General features: G+C 49.5%; 1 protein-coding gene across 1 annotated transcript in view; it reads right to left on the bottom strand.

The window, feature by feature from the left end:
• Window positions 1–355: 355 nt before the first annotated feature.
• The window catches only part of LOC311119636 (ATP-binding cassette sub-family A member 2-like), a gene marked incomplete at both ends in the record, with an annotated part of 52,773 nt that continues 38,909 nt past the window's right edge, over window positions 356–14,219 (bottom strand). Inside the window, 11 exons of the mRNA XM_084194309.1 lie at window positions 356–475; window positions 863–1,037; window positions 1,466–1,526; window positions 1,793–1,904; window positions 2,140–2,245; window positions 2,373–2,586; window positions 10,153–10,478; window positions 10,701–10,803; window positions 11,136–11,360; window positions 12,371–12,608; window positions 12,977–13,059. Of these exons, the coding sequence (XP_084050435.1) occupies window positions 356–475; window positions 863–1,037; window positions 1,466–1,526; window positions 1,793–1,904; window positions 2,140–2,245; window positions 2,373–2,586; window positions 10,153–10,478; window positions 10,701–10,803; window positions 11,136–11,360; window positions 12,371–12,608; window positions 12,977–13,059 (1,763 nt within the window). The remainder of the gene's footprint in view (window positions 476–862; window positions 1,038–1,465; window positions 1,527–1,792; window positions 1,905–2,139; window positions 2,246–2,372; window positions 2,587–10,152; window positions 10,479–10,700; window positions 10,804–11,135; window positions 11,361–12,370; window positions 12,609–12,976; window positions 13,060–14,219) is intronic.

Genomic DNA, 14,219 nt, shown 5'->3' with positions numbered 1-14,219 from the left:
GCATAATGCAAGGGCACAATGTCTATGCTTTTTTTTCCCCCCAGGTTCAAAAAAACAATTGTTCCTCTTTTCTCTCATAAATGATGCTACAAATGAAGATAGGGCTCCAGCAGCACCACAGGGTGCCTCTTATACACTAGTGAATGTGATGACATGGTTTCCTCTTGACAAGCTTTAACAAGTAAGGCAAGAAAGTGAATATGTCCCAAATAACACTCTATTCCCTACATAGTGCACTACTTTAGACCAGAGCCCTATGCCAAAAGTAGTGCACTATACAGGGGAAAGGATGCCATTTGGGATGCACTGAGTAGGTAGAGAAAATAAGTGCTGTGTGGTAATAAGTAAAGTACACTCACCCATAGAGGAGGAAGAGAGAGAGGACCGCGGGGAAGTTGGTTGGGGATGTGTACGCAGGAAGGTCAAAGACAAACAGGATAAGGACACAGCACGTGGCTGGCACCAGGTAGTTCAACTGGGAGACAGAGAGAGACAGGAGAGTTTCAGTTAGATATGCTGGCAGAAATACACAATATCTCTCAAACATTCATAGTACCATCTGTGGGTGAATAGTACACAACACAAACAGACGGAAGATAGACAGAACGACGCGTGCCCTGACAGGAGTACACTACAGTAACAGTCACCAAGTCAATGACAATCCACAAGGAGTGGTTCAGCGTGGAAAGCAAAGCAGTAGCTAACTGGATTTAACCTTGTAGTTGTATAAATGCCTGGGGTCCAGTTTACTGTAGTAAACAAACTACTACCTACACTGGTTTATCTGTTCAGCAGTTTACATCTCACACACACACACACACACACACACACACACACACACACTCACTCCACCCCCTCTCACCATGTCCCAAATGTAGTTAGCCAGCCAGTAGATGACTGGGTCACATCCAGAGACAAACTGCAGGTGCTTGGCCTTGGTCGACTTTTCTGCCACCAGGAAGACCACAAAGCTGGCTGGTACAAAGGACATGGCCACGATGATGAAGATGGCTATCACCACATCAGTGCCCTGGAGCCTGGAGGGACAAACAGAGACTTAAGACAGTGGGTGCATGTCAGATGGCACACTATTCCCTATATCAGGGGTATTCAACTCTTACGCTATGAGGTCCGTAGCCTGCTGGTTTTCTGTTCTACCTGATAATTAATTGCACCCACCTGGTGTCCCAGGTCTAAATCAGTCCCTGATTAGAGGGGAACAATGAAAAACACACAGTGGAACTGGCCTGAGGTCCAGAGTTGAGTTTGAGGGCCCTATATAAGTTGAGTTTGAGGGCCCTATATAGTGAATTACTTTCAACCAGGGCCCATAGGGATCTGGTCAAAAGTAGTGCATTATAAATTATATAGGGAATAGGGTACCATTTGGTACACAACCTTGGTAAGAAAGTTATTGTCAGAAATGTTGTGCCACAGTTTAATAACTGAACACATAGATTCTTACAGGTAGTCCAGAGAGAGGCTTGCACTGGTGCGGTTCATGGGGTGATTGGTCAGGGTGATTCCTGTGGACCCAACAAAAGGGGTTGAATGGGGGCAGGCACTGTACATTCCCATAGAAGATCCCCAGATACAAAGGAACCTTGAACATGCATTTTCACACAAATAGCTACTAAATTCACAGAATCCTAGCCTGAGTGCCAGTCTGTTTGTGCTATTATACCAACTCTCTGCCCCGCACATGTTTGGCAAGAACACAAACAGATCTGGGACCAGGCTAACAGAACCCCACGTGCTCCAGGTTATAGTATGTATAGGCAGCTACTCTCACCGTATGCAGCAGGGTTGCCCTTGCCTGGAGGCAGGTTGGCACGCAGGATGGCGTTGTTGAGGACGTTGAGATAGGTTGGCATGCTGTGGTACCCTTTATTATTGTACAGCACCTATTAGGAGGGGACAAGTCTGTCACTGGCAATGACACAGCAGCGCAAATAGTGCAGTGTTATAATAACCCTGCCCATGAAACTGACACCAACGTTGTGTCTTAAGTGGCACCTTATTCCATATATGGTGCACTACTGTTGACCAGGGCCCAGGTCAAAAATGGTGCCCTATATAGGGAAAAGGGTGCCATTTGGGACGTATCCTGGCTCTTTAAGAAAATGCCCTTCTGCTCACCTGAGCTGATCTGCGCACGGCTATTTTGCGAACCATGGGTGGATTATTTTCCCCAAAGGATGCTGGGACTGATTTCTGTACGTTGCCTACTGTGAGTCCTCCATATCTAGAGAGAGAGAAAATAAGAAACAGGGAAGAGAGAGAAAGACAATTGGATGGATGCCATACCTCTTCCCCTCCTTCCCTGTGTGTGTGTGTGTGTGTGTGTGCTTCTGTTTGTATGAGTGTGTTACCTGTGCAGACGCAGTCTGTCGGAGGTGTAGAGGAGGTACTCTGACACGTTACGCCCGGTGATGTCCACCAGAATGTCCCCGGTGACCACCTTCATGAGGGGTGGCCGCCCTCCCACCCCACTGGGGCAGGAGAAGCCTGTCCCCTGCATGGAGCAGATACAACGAACCGGCTCGCGGATGGACCGCGGCAAGGTTGGGGGAGAGGTCACTGTTTCTGAGGACACACACAGTACAGGGGGCAGGATTATTAGGGAGGCTACTGTACAGGACTCAGTAGAGTCAGCCTTGTTTCAACCAGAACGGCCTATACAGGACTATGCAGCTATAATTGTCAGACAAGACATCATAAAAGAAAATAATATAATGTGACATAGAGTAATTCAATAATATATACAGTTGAAGTCGGAAGTTTACATACACCTTAGCCAAATACATTTAAACTCAGTTTTTCACAATTCCTGACATTTAATCCTAGTAATAATTCACTGTCTTAGGTCAGTTGGGATCACCACTTTATTTTAAGAATGTGAAATGTCAGAATAATAGTAGAGAGAATGATTTATTTCAGCTTTTATTTATTTCATCAAATTCCCAGTGGGTCAGAAGATTACATACACTCAATTAGTATTTGGTAGCATTGCCTTTAAATTGCTCAACTTGGGTCAAACGTTTTGGGTAGCCTTCCACAAGCTTCCCACAATGAGTTGGGTGAATTTTGGCCCATTCCTCCTGACAAAGCTGGTGTAACTGAGTCAGGTTTGTAGGCCTCCTTGCGCGCACACGCTTTTTCAGTTCTGCCCAAATATGTTCTTTAGGATTGAGGTCAGGGCTTTGTGATGGCCACTCCAATACCTTGACTTTGTTGTCCTTAAGCCATTTTTCACAACTTTGGAAGTATGCTTGGGGTCATTGTCCATTTGGAAGACCCATTTTCAACCAAGCTTTAACTTCCTGACTGATGTCTTGAGATGTTGCTTCAATATATCCACATAATTGTCATGATGCCATCTATTTTGTGAAGTGCACCAGTCCCTCCTGCAGCAAAGCACCCCCACAGCATGATGCTATCACCCCCGTGCTTCACGGTTGGGATGGTGTTCTTTGGCTTGCAAGCAACCCCCTTTTTCCTCCAAACATAACGATGGTCATTATGGCCAAACAGTTCTATTTTTGTTTCATCAGACCAGAGGACATTTCTCAAAAAAAGTGCAATATTTGTCCCCATGTGCAGTTGCAAACCGTAGTCTGGCTTTTTTAGGGCGGTTTTGGAGCAGTGGCTTCTACCTTGCTGAGTGGCCTTTCAGGTTATGTCGATATAGGACTCGTTTTACTGTGGATATAGATACTTTTGTACCTGTTTCCTCCAGCATCTTCACAAGGTCCTTTGCTGTTGTTCTGGGATTGATTTGCACTTTTCGCACCAAAGTACGTTAATCTCTAGGAGACAGAACGTGTCTCCTTCCTGAGCGGTATGATGGCTGCGTGGTCCCATGGTGTTTATACTTGGGTACTATTGTTTGTACAGATGAACATGGTACCTTCAGGCGTTTGGAAATTGCTCCCAAGGATGAACCAGACTTGTGGAGGTCTACAAATATTTTTCTGAGATCTTGGCTGATTTCTTTTGATTTTCCCATGATGTCAAGCAAAGAGGAACTGAGTTTGAAGGTAGGCCTTGAAATATATCCACAGGTACACCTCCAATTGACTCAAATGATGTCAATTATCCTATCAGAAACTTCTAAAACCATGCACTGTCACGGTTCAGACAGACGACCAGAGGACCACAATTGCGTCACACCAGAAAGTTTATTAAACTTAAGGGAAAAGGGAAGTAGGGAGTGAATGAAGGCTCCAGGGGTAACAGGGATCCCGTCCAATGCGCTGGGTCTGTGCCCCCCCCAGTGGCAGCGATGCGTCCTATGAAGCCGGTGGTGGGTGGTCCAGAAGTCCTGGGGGGGGGAGACACAGACACAACAGGGCGGAATGAAACCAGGCAGCAGTACAGTTCAAGGGAAATCCAAAATACGTAGTAGCAAGGCAGAAGGCTGGTCAGAGTTACCGGGATTGAAGAGTAGTCAGGAGTCGTAATGGCAGAAGCAGGTCTGGATCTCCTGAGGCAGAAGAGTATCCAAAAAACAGGCAGGTCCGGGGTCACAAAACCAGGGTGAGCCAGAAGCGCGAGCAAACAGGTTCCGGGTGTGAGCTTTGCAGACGATCTGACACCGGAGAGCTGAAAGACAGGGCCTTAAATACTGGGAGAGGTAGTGGGTAATGCAGCGCAGCTGGCAGAGTAATTAGAGCAGAGCAGAGCAGGGACAGGTGGAGCTAGTTAGGCTGAGTAGAGAGAGTGGTGAGCAGAGTGGAAGAAAATTAAGGTGGTAACCCGGTGGAGTGAGAGGCCCATGACAGAACCCCCCCCCCAAGGGACGGCCCCAGAAGTCCCAAGAGCAACACCACGCCGGGCGGGAGGAGGGGAGCCGGAGGAGGGCTAGAACTCCTCCGAACGATCCGAGTGAACGTCCTCATCCTCGGAGGAAGCCGGAGGGCCGTGGTCGGGAGATGGGACAGGTCCCGAGACAGGATCAGGCACAGGACAGGAAGCCGAGCGGGCCGGACGGTTAGGGACCCCTCTGGGGCGGCCCCTACGGATTGCAGGTTGATCAGGATGCCGTTGGTGGAAAGCGGTGATGAGAGTCCTATCCACAATCCGACTAGCTGGCACCCAGGTCCTTTCCTCAGGTCCATAGCCCTCCCAGTCAATGAGGTACTGGAGACCCCTACCCCTCCGTCTGGACCGAAGCAGGCGGCGGACGGTGTAAACCAGACCACCATCGACGAGCCGTGGAGGAGGAGGACCAGGCGCAGCAGGGACCAGCGGACTCTCATGGATGGGCTTAATCTTAGACACATGGAAAGTGGGGTGCACCCTCAGGGAATTAGGCAGTTGGAGCCGGACAGCAGTTGGGCTAATCACTCTTATGATAGGGAATGGGCCAATGAACCGAGGTGCCAGCTTCTGCGACTCCACCCTGAGTGGCAGGTTCTTCGATGACAACCACACCCTCTGACCAACATGGTAGGTGGGAGCAGGAATTCTCCGACGGTTGGCCCCGGTAGTGTAGCTGGCAACGGATCTGAGGAGTGTGGCTCGGGCTTGTGACCAGGTGCGGCGACATCGACGGGCAAAAGCAAGTGCAGATGGGCAAGTAACCTCCTCTTCCTGGCTGGCAAATAGAGGAGGCTGGTATCCATAAACACATTGGAAAGGGGACATACCGATGGCAGAGCAGGTCAGAGAATTGTGTGCGTACTCCACCCATGTCAATTGCTGCGACCAGGAGTGGGGGTTGCGTGAAGTCATGCATCGCAGTGCCTTCTCGAGCTCCTGATTAGCCCGCTCTGACTGCCCATTGGATTGGGGATGGAATCCGGAAGTCAGACTGACTGTGGCTCCCAGCAGGTGACAGAACTCCTTCCAAAAAGCAGAGGAGAATTGTGGACCACGGTCAGAAACTACATCCTTTGGCAGTCCGTGGATCCGGAAGACGTGTTCCAGGACCACCTGGGCGGTCTCCTTGGCGGTTGGGAGCTTGGGGAGGGGAATGAAGTGTGCCATCTTGCTGAAACGGTCAACGATGGTGAGAATGACGGTCATGCCACTTGAAGGGGGCAGCCCCGTGACAAAGTCAAGGGCGATGTGAGACCAGGGACGTCTGGGCACAGGCAGGGGCTGCAGCAATCCGGCTGGGGGCTGGCAGGACGACTTGTGTTGGTTGCAGATGGGGCAGGCTTGGACGAATTCCCGTACATCCTTCCTCAGAGAGGGCCACCAGAACCTCTGGGCGAGCAGGTTGTAAGTGCGGGTGGAGCCAGGGTGACAAGCTAGGCGGGAGTCATGTCCCCACTGAACGACCTGGGACCTCAGGTCTTCGGGGACAAAAAGGCGGTCAGCTGGGCAAGTGCTGGGACCTGGCTGGTTACGGAGAGCCTCCAGCACCTGTTCCTCAACAGCCCAGGTCAGAGCTGCAACGATGCAGGGACTTGGCAGAATCGACACAGGGTCCTTGGAGGGGGTGTCATCCTTCTGGAATTGACGGGAGAGGGCGTCTGGCTTGGTGTTGCGTGATCCAGGCCGGTATGACAGAGTGAAACTAAACCTGGTGAAGAACAGGGCCCAGCGGGACTGCCTGGAGTTCAACCGTTTGGCCGTGCGGATGTACTCCAAGTTCTTATGATCGGTCCAAACGAGAAATGGAATGGTGGACCCCTCCAGCCAGTGACGCCACTCCTCCAAGGCAAGCTTCACAGCCAGCAGCTCACGGTTCCCTATGTCGTAATTGCACTCAGAGGGGGACAACCGACGTGAGAAAAAGGCACAGGGATGGAGCTTCCTATCCTCCGCAGCCCACTGAGAAATCACAGCACCAACTCCCACATCCGAGGCGTCCACCTCCACAATGAATTGCCGGTCCACATCAGGCATCTGGAGGATGGGAGCGGAGGTGAACCTCACCTTGAGGGTACTGAAGGCCTTGTCGGCTGCTGGGGTCCAGGTGAAGGGTTGCTTGGTGCTGGTTAGAGCAGTGAGAGGGGCAGCAACGGTACTGTAGTTCCGGATAAACTTCCTATAGAAGTTAGCAAACCCCAGAAACTGTTGCAGCTTCTTTCTGTTCTCCGGAACTGGCCATGAAGTGACTGCTGATACTTTGGCAGGATCCATTTGGATACTTCCCTCTGCCACTATGTACCCCAGGAAGGCCACTGTCTTGACGTGAAACTCACATTTCTCTGCCTTGGCGTAGAGGGAATTCTCCAGAAGACGATGAAGGACTTGCTGGACATGGCGGGTGTGTTCAGACAGGTTTCTGGAGTAGATTAAGATGTCATCCAGGTAAACGAAGACAAACTTGTTTAACATGTCCCGCAGTACATCATTCACTAGAGCCTGGAACACAGCAGGAGCATTGGTGAGGCCAAAAGGCATAACCAGATACTCGTAGTGGCCTGTTGGTGTATTGAATGCGGTTTTCCATTCATCTCCCTCCCGGATCCGCACTAGGTGGTAAGCGTTTCTGAGATCCAACTTGGTAAAAATAGTGGCTCCCTGGAGCAACTCAAAAGCAGAGGTGAGCAGAGGCAGAGGGTAACGGTTCTTCACTGTGATGTCGTTGAGTCCCCTGTAGTCGATGCAGGGGCGAAGAGATCCGTCCTTCTTCCCCACAAAGAAGAAGCCAGCACCAGCAGGAGATGAAGATGAACGGATTAATCCTGTGGACAGAGAGCCATTGATGTAGTCCTCCATGGACTTTCTTTCAGGAGCAGACAACGAATAAAGACGACCCTTTGGAGGAGCTGTTCCAGGGAGGAGGTCGATGGCACAGTCGTACGGTCGGTGAGGGGGCAGAGATGTGGCTCTTGCTTTGTTAAACACCTCTCTGAGACCATGGTAGCATTCTGGGACATTGGAGAGGTCAGGAGCGGAGTTAGTAGGTACTGGCCGAGGGGGTAGTGCGGCAGCAAGCAGGCAGGTTCGGTGGCAGTCCTCTCCCCACTCCCTGATCACCCCGGTCACCCAGTCGAGCTGAGGGTTGTGCCGGCGGAGCCATGGGTAACCCAGGATGAGGGGTTGGCCTGGAGAGGGGAGCAGGTGAAACTGGATAGTTTCTTGATGGTTTCCGGACAGACCCATCGAGACCGGGGCCGTGACATGAGTGACCGATCCGAGTAAGTGTCCGTCCAGTGCCCGGGCAGGAATAGGAGGTGTCAAACGGAGGTTCTCCAGTCCCAGTTGGCGTGCCAGCTTGATGTCCATTATGTTGGCTTCGGCGCCAGAATCCACCAGAGCAGCCAGGGTGTGAGTTGAGTCAGAGAGGCGGAGGTGAACTTGCAGCAGGGGTTTGCGGTCGGAGGACTGGATGGTCATTGAACTCAACCGGACTCCCCCTATGCCCGGTGAGCTTCGGCCCTTTAAAGGGCAGGTTACCACACGATGTCCATCACCTCCACAATAGAGGCAGAGGTTTGAGGTGAAGCGGCGCTGGCGCTCTGCAGGAGTGAGGGAGGCTCGCCCAATCTCCATAGGCTCAGACTGATCAAGCTGACCTGGGTGAGTGGCAGTAGATGACAGGAGCCCAGTCGGATCTCTCCGAATGCCGGTAGTAGGTGGACCTTGGCGCCCCCTCTCACGACGACGGGTCTGTATCCTTCTGTCGATCCTGACAGTCAGTGCGATGGCTTCATCAAGAGTGGAAGGCAGTTCATGGGAGACCAACTCGTCCTTGATATAGTCAGCCAAACTATGGAAGAACGCGTCCACCAACGATGGTGTGTTCCAAGAACTTCGTCTAGCCAGGGTTCGGAAGTCGATGGAATGGTCTGCGACTGTACGTCTGCCTTGTCGAATACTGAACAGTTCACGAGACGCCTCTGCGGTGGGTGAATCCAGGTCAAACACCTTCAGCATCTCCTCAGCAAACAGGTCGAAGGTTGCACATGCGGGGGTTTGACGTTCGAACTCTGCTGTTCCCCAGAGTCGAGCTCGGCCCGTCAGGTGAGTGATGGCATACCCAACCTTAGCCCCCTCCGTGGCGAAGGTCCTTGGCTGCAAGGAGAACTGAAGTCGGCAGCTAGTCAGGAATGGCCGGACCTGGGTTGAATCGCCGTTGAACCGCTCGGGGTTTCCAATCTTGGGTTCCGGAGCAGCGGCTGCAATGACCGGGGCAGGTAACTCGGGGGCTGGGCTGGTGGGCAGACTGGCTGGGGTAAGGTTGGTGAGGAGTTGAATGATCATGGCGAGTTGTTGTTGCTGCTGCTGGAACTGCTGCTCATGCTCATCGGTTTCCATGTCGGGGAAAGTGTGCGCTGAGTCCATAATGGTCAGATCGTACTGTCACGGTTCAGACAGACGACCAGAGGACCACAATTGCGTCACACCAGAAAGTTTATTAAACTTAAGGGAAAAGGGAAGTAGGGAGTGAATGAAGGCTCCAGGGGTAACAGGGATCCCGTCCAATGCGCTGGGTCTGTGCCCCCCCCAGTGGCAGCGATGCGTCCTATGAAGCCGGTGGTGGGTGGTCCAGAAGTCCTGGGGGGGGGAGACACAGACACAACAGGGCGGAATGAAACCAGGCAGCAGTACAGTTCAAGGGAAATCCAAAATACGTAGTAGCAAGGCAGAAGGCTGGTCAGAGTTACCGGGATTGAAGAGTAGTCAGGAGTCGTAATGGCAGAAGCAGGTCTGGATCTCCTGAGGCAGAAGAGTATCCAAAAAACAGGCAGGTCCGGGGTCACAAAACCAGGGTGAGCCAGAAGCGCGAGCAAACAGGTTCCGGGTGTGAGCTTTGCAGACGATCTGACACCGGAGAGCTGAAAGACAGGGCCTTAAATACTGGGAGAGGTAGTGGGTAATGCAGCGCAGCTGGCAGAGTAATTAGAGCAGAGCAGAGCAGGGACAGGTGGAGCTAGTTAGGCTGAGTAGAGAGAGTGGTGAGCAGAGTGGAAGAAAATTAAGGTGGTAACCCGGTGGAGTGAGAGGCCCATGACATGCACAAAGTACAGTAGATGTCCTAACCGACTTGCCAAAACTATAGTTTGTTAACAAGAAATTTGTGGAGTGGTTGAAAAACAAGTTTTAATTACTCCAACCTAAGTGTATGTAAACTTCCGACTTCAACTGTAGATATGATAGCTAAAACATTTGCCTACATACAGTATATATAAAGTATCAAACATATCCTTTCCACTGTTTTTTTACCACCTGAGCCTAGCAGAGACTTACCCCGGACAGTGGTAAGAGTGGCAGCAGTGAAGTTCCACTGTCTATCCTCAAAACGAGGGTCGGGGTCATCTGAGGGGGCTGGCGAGGGGGGAGGGGGTACGAAGTTGGACAGGGGCACTCCCTGGGTGAAGGAATCCAGACACATGGAGTCAAAGTAGCGGGCAGCCAGGGTCTTGGAGTTGTTGGCGCTGGGGTTGAGCGTCTGTGCCAGCTGGTCCAGGGTACTGTTGAAGGGCGTTTTGAGGACGCAGGTGGCACCCACTCCCGATGGCAGACGCAGTGTGTTGGCGATCTTCTGGGGGCTGGCGTCTGGGGACAGTTTACTGCTGAGGAGAGGAAGAACAGGAGGCTGTTGGAAAGTTATAGACACCAGCTTTACAACATTGGTGGCCTGTAGATTGGACTAATGATTTTGTGTGATTACTGAGACTCAGATAAGATGCACAAATGAAAGAATAATGCTACTTGTCAGAAGGAATTATATGATTTACATTTACATTGTGTATATGTTGGCATGATGGTAATGAGTGACATACGGTCTGTCTGACCTGTACTGTGGGCGGTCTTCGTTGGCGTAGGGGATGAAGTTGCCACGAGGCTGGGTGTAGTTGTGGTACTGGGATGGAGACAAGACCAATGGTGGCAGGTCTCCTGAAGAACAGAAGAACAGAGATCACATAAAGACAACCTACAAATACTGACAAACAACCAAGTCCATTTTAACTTCAACTGTAGCTAGTTGAACTTGAGAAAAACTGTACTTGTCTTTTTTGCATTCACACCTGCACTTGCTTTTTTTCTTCCTGGCTGATTCTGCTGAAAGCGGCTATTTTGAAGAAGAGTCTACTTGCAGTAACTGTGGTATGTGGTTGTTTTTTTCCTTCTAAACTTAGTTGAGTGCATTGACTGTAAGTCGCTCCAGATAAGAAGTTCTGCTACATGACTAAAATAATAATGTAAAATATAAGTAAAGTTGTCCTCACCGATGGAAGGCACCGACAGGGCCACGGTCATGGCCACACAGACGAAGAATGCAGGCAGCAGGATCTGAGAGAAGAGACCCTTGGTGTTCCTCTTGGCACAGTGGAACCTCTTGACGATGAGGCCGTGGAACTGACGTAGCTTCAGCCACCAACCCTCAAGCTTGAAGCTGCCCTGGCCCTCCAGAACCACAGGCTGCTCAGGGCCAGAGGCCTCGTCCCATTCCGCTAGAGATACAGAGAGATGGAGAGAGAAATGAACAAGGTCAAAAATCATCTCACACAACGGAGTAAAATGAGCCTCATTAGCTCATCCAACCACACTGTATTTCATTGCACCATTTCATTGGTTGATGTGGTAAAAGAGAATGTGTTCTTGTGTTCTTAATAGAGTTGCAAAGGGAGGGAATATTACTGGAAACTTTTGAAGTTTAGAAATTTGGTAACCTTTCAAGGAATATGTGGAATTTTATCAGATGACATCTTGTGGCCTTTTAGGGTACTTCAGATTATCACAGGTGTCTGTAATTATCTCTGGCCGTCTGTGTGGCCTTATAACGTGTAAAATATATAACAATCTAATACGATTATTTTTAATGATTTTAAATGACAAAGCTGTAAAAGATTATCCTAAATATAAACCATCAAGTTAGTGAATACCATTGGTGTTCAATATGAATGTTTAAGCATGAAATATCCTTTATCTATTTTTTACACACTTTCATTCATTTGACTTTGTCAATATGTATTTTTTGTGAATGTTTTGGGGGTAAACTGGTGGCTGTAGTGAAAAAAAGACAATAGTTGGAAGAGTTGCAGAGTTAATTAAAAATACTGTTCATTAATTAGGCTATTTTCTCTTGAACCATATGGTCTATCTACTAGAAAGTCATGGACAATATGGACACAGATATATAAAAAGAAACAATACTACACATATATATATACATTTATATATTTTAAAAGTTATTTAAGTATAAATTACCTAAATTACCATAGATTACGATAGATGACCTGTTAATGGCCAAAATTACCGAAGATTCCGGTAACTTTGGTAAATTATCGGTAGCTTTGAACCCTAGTTCTTAATAACCTACCTGGTTAAATATAATGAAGATAATCAAGTTTTTTACTGAGTTACACCTTCCATATCTCATTCAGTCTATTGCTATGACAAAACAATGTTACGCTACTCAGTCAAAGGGATTATGAGGGGGCTGGGATGGATCCTCTCTTACCCGTCAGGCTGGTAGAGTCAGGGTCTTGTCTGTTGTCAAAGAGGGGACAGTAGTCTCCGTAGAAGTCTGTGTAGAGCCCCCCCTCGTCCCCCCGTACGGACCCCAAGGATGAGGAGGAGCGCAGGGACGATTGACTCTGGCTGAGCCTGGAGCAGTTTACCAGATTACTGAGCTCTACCTCTGGCCTCAGCACACTGCTGCTGCCTCCTGCAGGAGCCCCAGGCCCCGGGCCTTCACCCTGCGGATAGGGATAAAGTAAGTAAAATAAAATAAGCCTTGTCTGAACCAGAACGGCCCATAGAGCAGGAGCCTATTTCATGTTTCTGTAACGTGGGGCAGCTTGATGTACAAGTACACGCCCTGGACAGGACGCAAGTCTATCACATGGATGAGGGATGGGTAAATTAGATAAATCTATTAATTCATTAGTCATTCAAGTGTGTCTGTATCAATTAGAAAATGTGGGAATTTAAAAGAACAAAAAAACTAAATTGTGACATTCTGCATCACTAGAAAGCTGAATTAATTTAAGTATATGGACATTATTCTGTTTTGCGACCATCAAGTAATCAATTCTGAAAGAAATTGTGTTGAACTCATCCTTACCTGCGGCCCTCCAGGGGCCCCCAGACCCACCACCGCAGCAGCAGGCATTGCCACTGAGCTACCGCCTGGGGAATCCTTCATGTCTGGGAGGAGAGAGAGATCATCATTAACATTTAAAAAGACTAAATACACTACATATACAAAAGTATATGGACACCCCTTCAAATTAGTGGATTCGGCTATTTCCGCCACATCCGTTGTTGACAGGTGTATAAAATCGAGCACACAGCCATTCAATCTCCATAGACAAGCATTGGCAGTAGAATGGCCTTACTGAAGAGCTCAGTGACTTTCAACGTGGCAACATCATAGGATGCCACCTTTCCAACAAGTCAGTTTGTCAAATTTCTGCCCTGCTGGATCTGCTCTGATCAACTGTAAGTGCTCTTATTGTCAAGTGGAAACGTCTAGGAGCAACAACGGCTCAGCCGCGAAGTGGTAGGCCACACAAGCTCAAAGAACGGTACCGCCGAGTGCTGAAGCACGTAAAGATCATCTGTCCTCGGTTGCAACACTCACTACCGAGTTCCAAACTGCCTCTGAAAGCAGCGTCAGCACAAGAACTGTTCGTCGGGAGCTTCATCAAATGGGTTTCCATGGCCGAGCAGCCGCACACAAGACTAAGATGAACATGTGCAATGCCAAGCGTGGGCTGGAGTTGTGTAAAGCTCACCGCCATTGGACTCTGGAGCAGTGGAAACGCGTTCTCTTGAGTGATTAATCATGCTTCACCATCTGGCAGTCCGACGGGCGAATCTGGGTTTGACGGATGCCAGGAGAATTCTACCTGCCCTAATGCATAGTGCCAACTGTAAAGTTTAGTGGAAGAGGAATAATGGTCTGTGGCTGTTTTTCAGGGTTCGGGCTAGGCCCCTTAGTTCCAGTGAAGGGAAATCTTAATGCTACAGCATACAATGACATTCTAGACGATTCTGTGCTTCCAACTTTGTGGTGACAGTTTGGGGAAGGCCCTTTCCTGTTTCAGCATCACAATGGCCCGTGCACAAAGCGAGGTCCATACAGAAACGGTTTGTCGAGATCGGTGTGGAAGAACTTGACTGGCCTGCACAGAGCCCTGACCTCAACCCCATCGAACACCTTTGGGATGAATTGGAACACCGACTGCGAGCCAGGCCTAATCACCCAACATCAGTGCCCAACCTCACTAATGGTCTTGTGGCTGAATGGAAGCAAGTCCCCGCAGCAATGTTCCAACATCTAGTGGAAAGCCTTCCCAAAAGAG

This window comes from Coregonus lavaretus (assembly GCF_964263955.1).
Source record: "Coregonus lavaretus genome assembly, contig: HAP1_SCAFFOLD_4139, whole genome shotgun sequence".
NCBI lineage: Eukaryota > Metazoa > Chordata > Actinopteri > Salmoniformes > Salmonidae > Coregonus > Coregonus lavaretus.
This window is presented reverse-complemented; position numbering and strand designations above follow the sequence as displayed.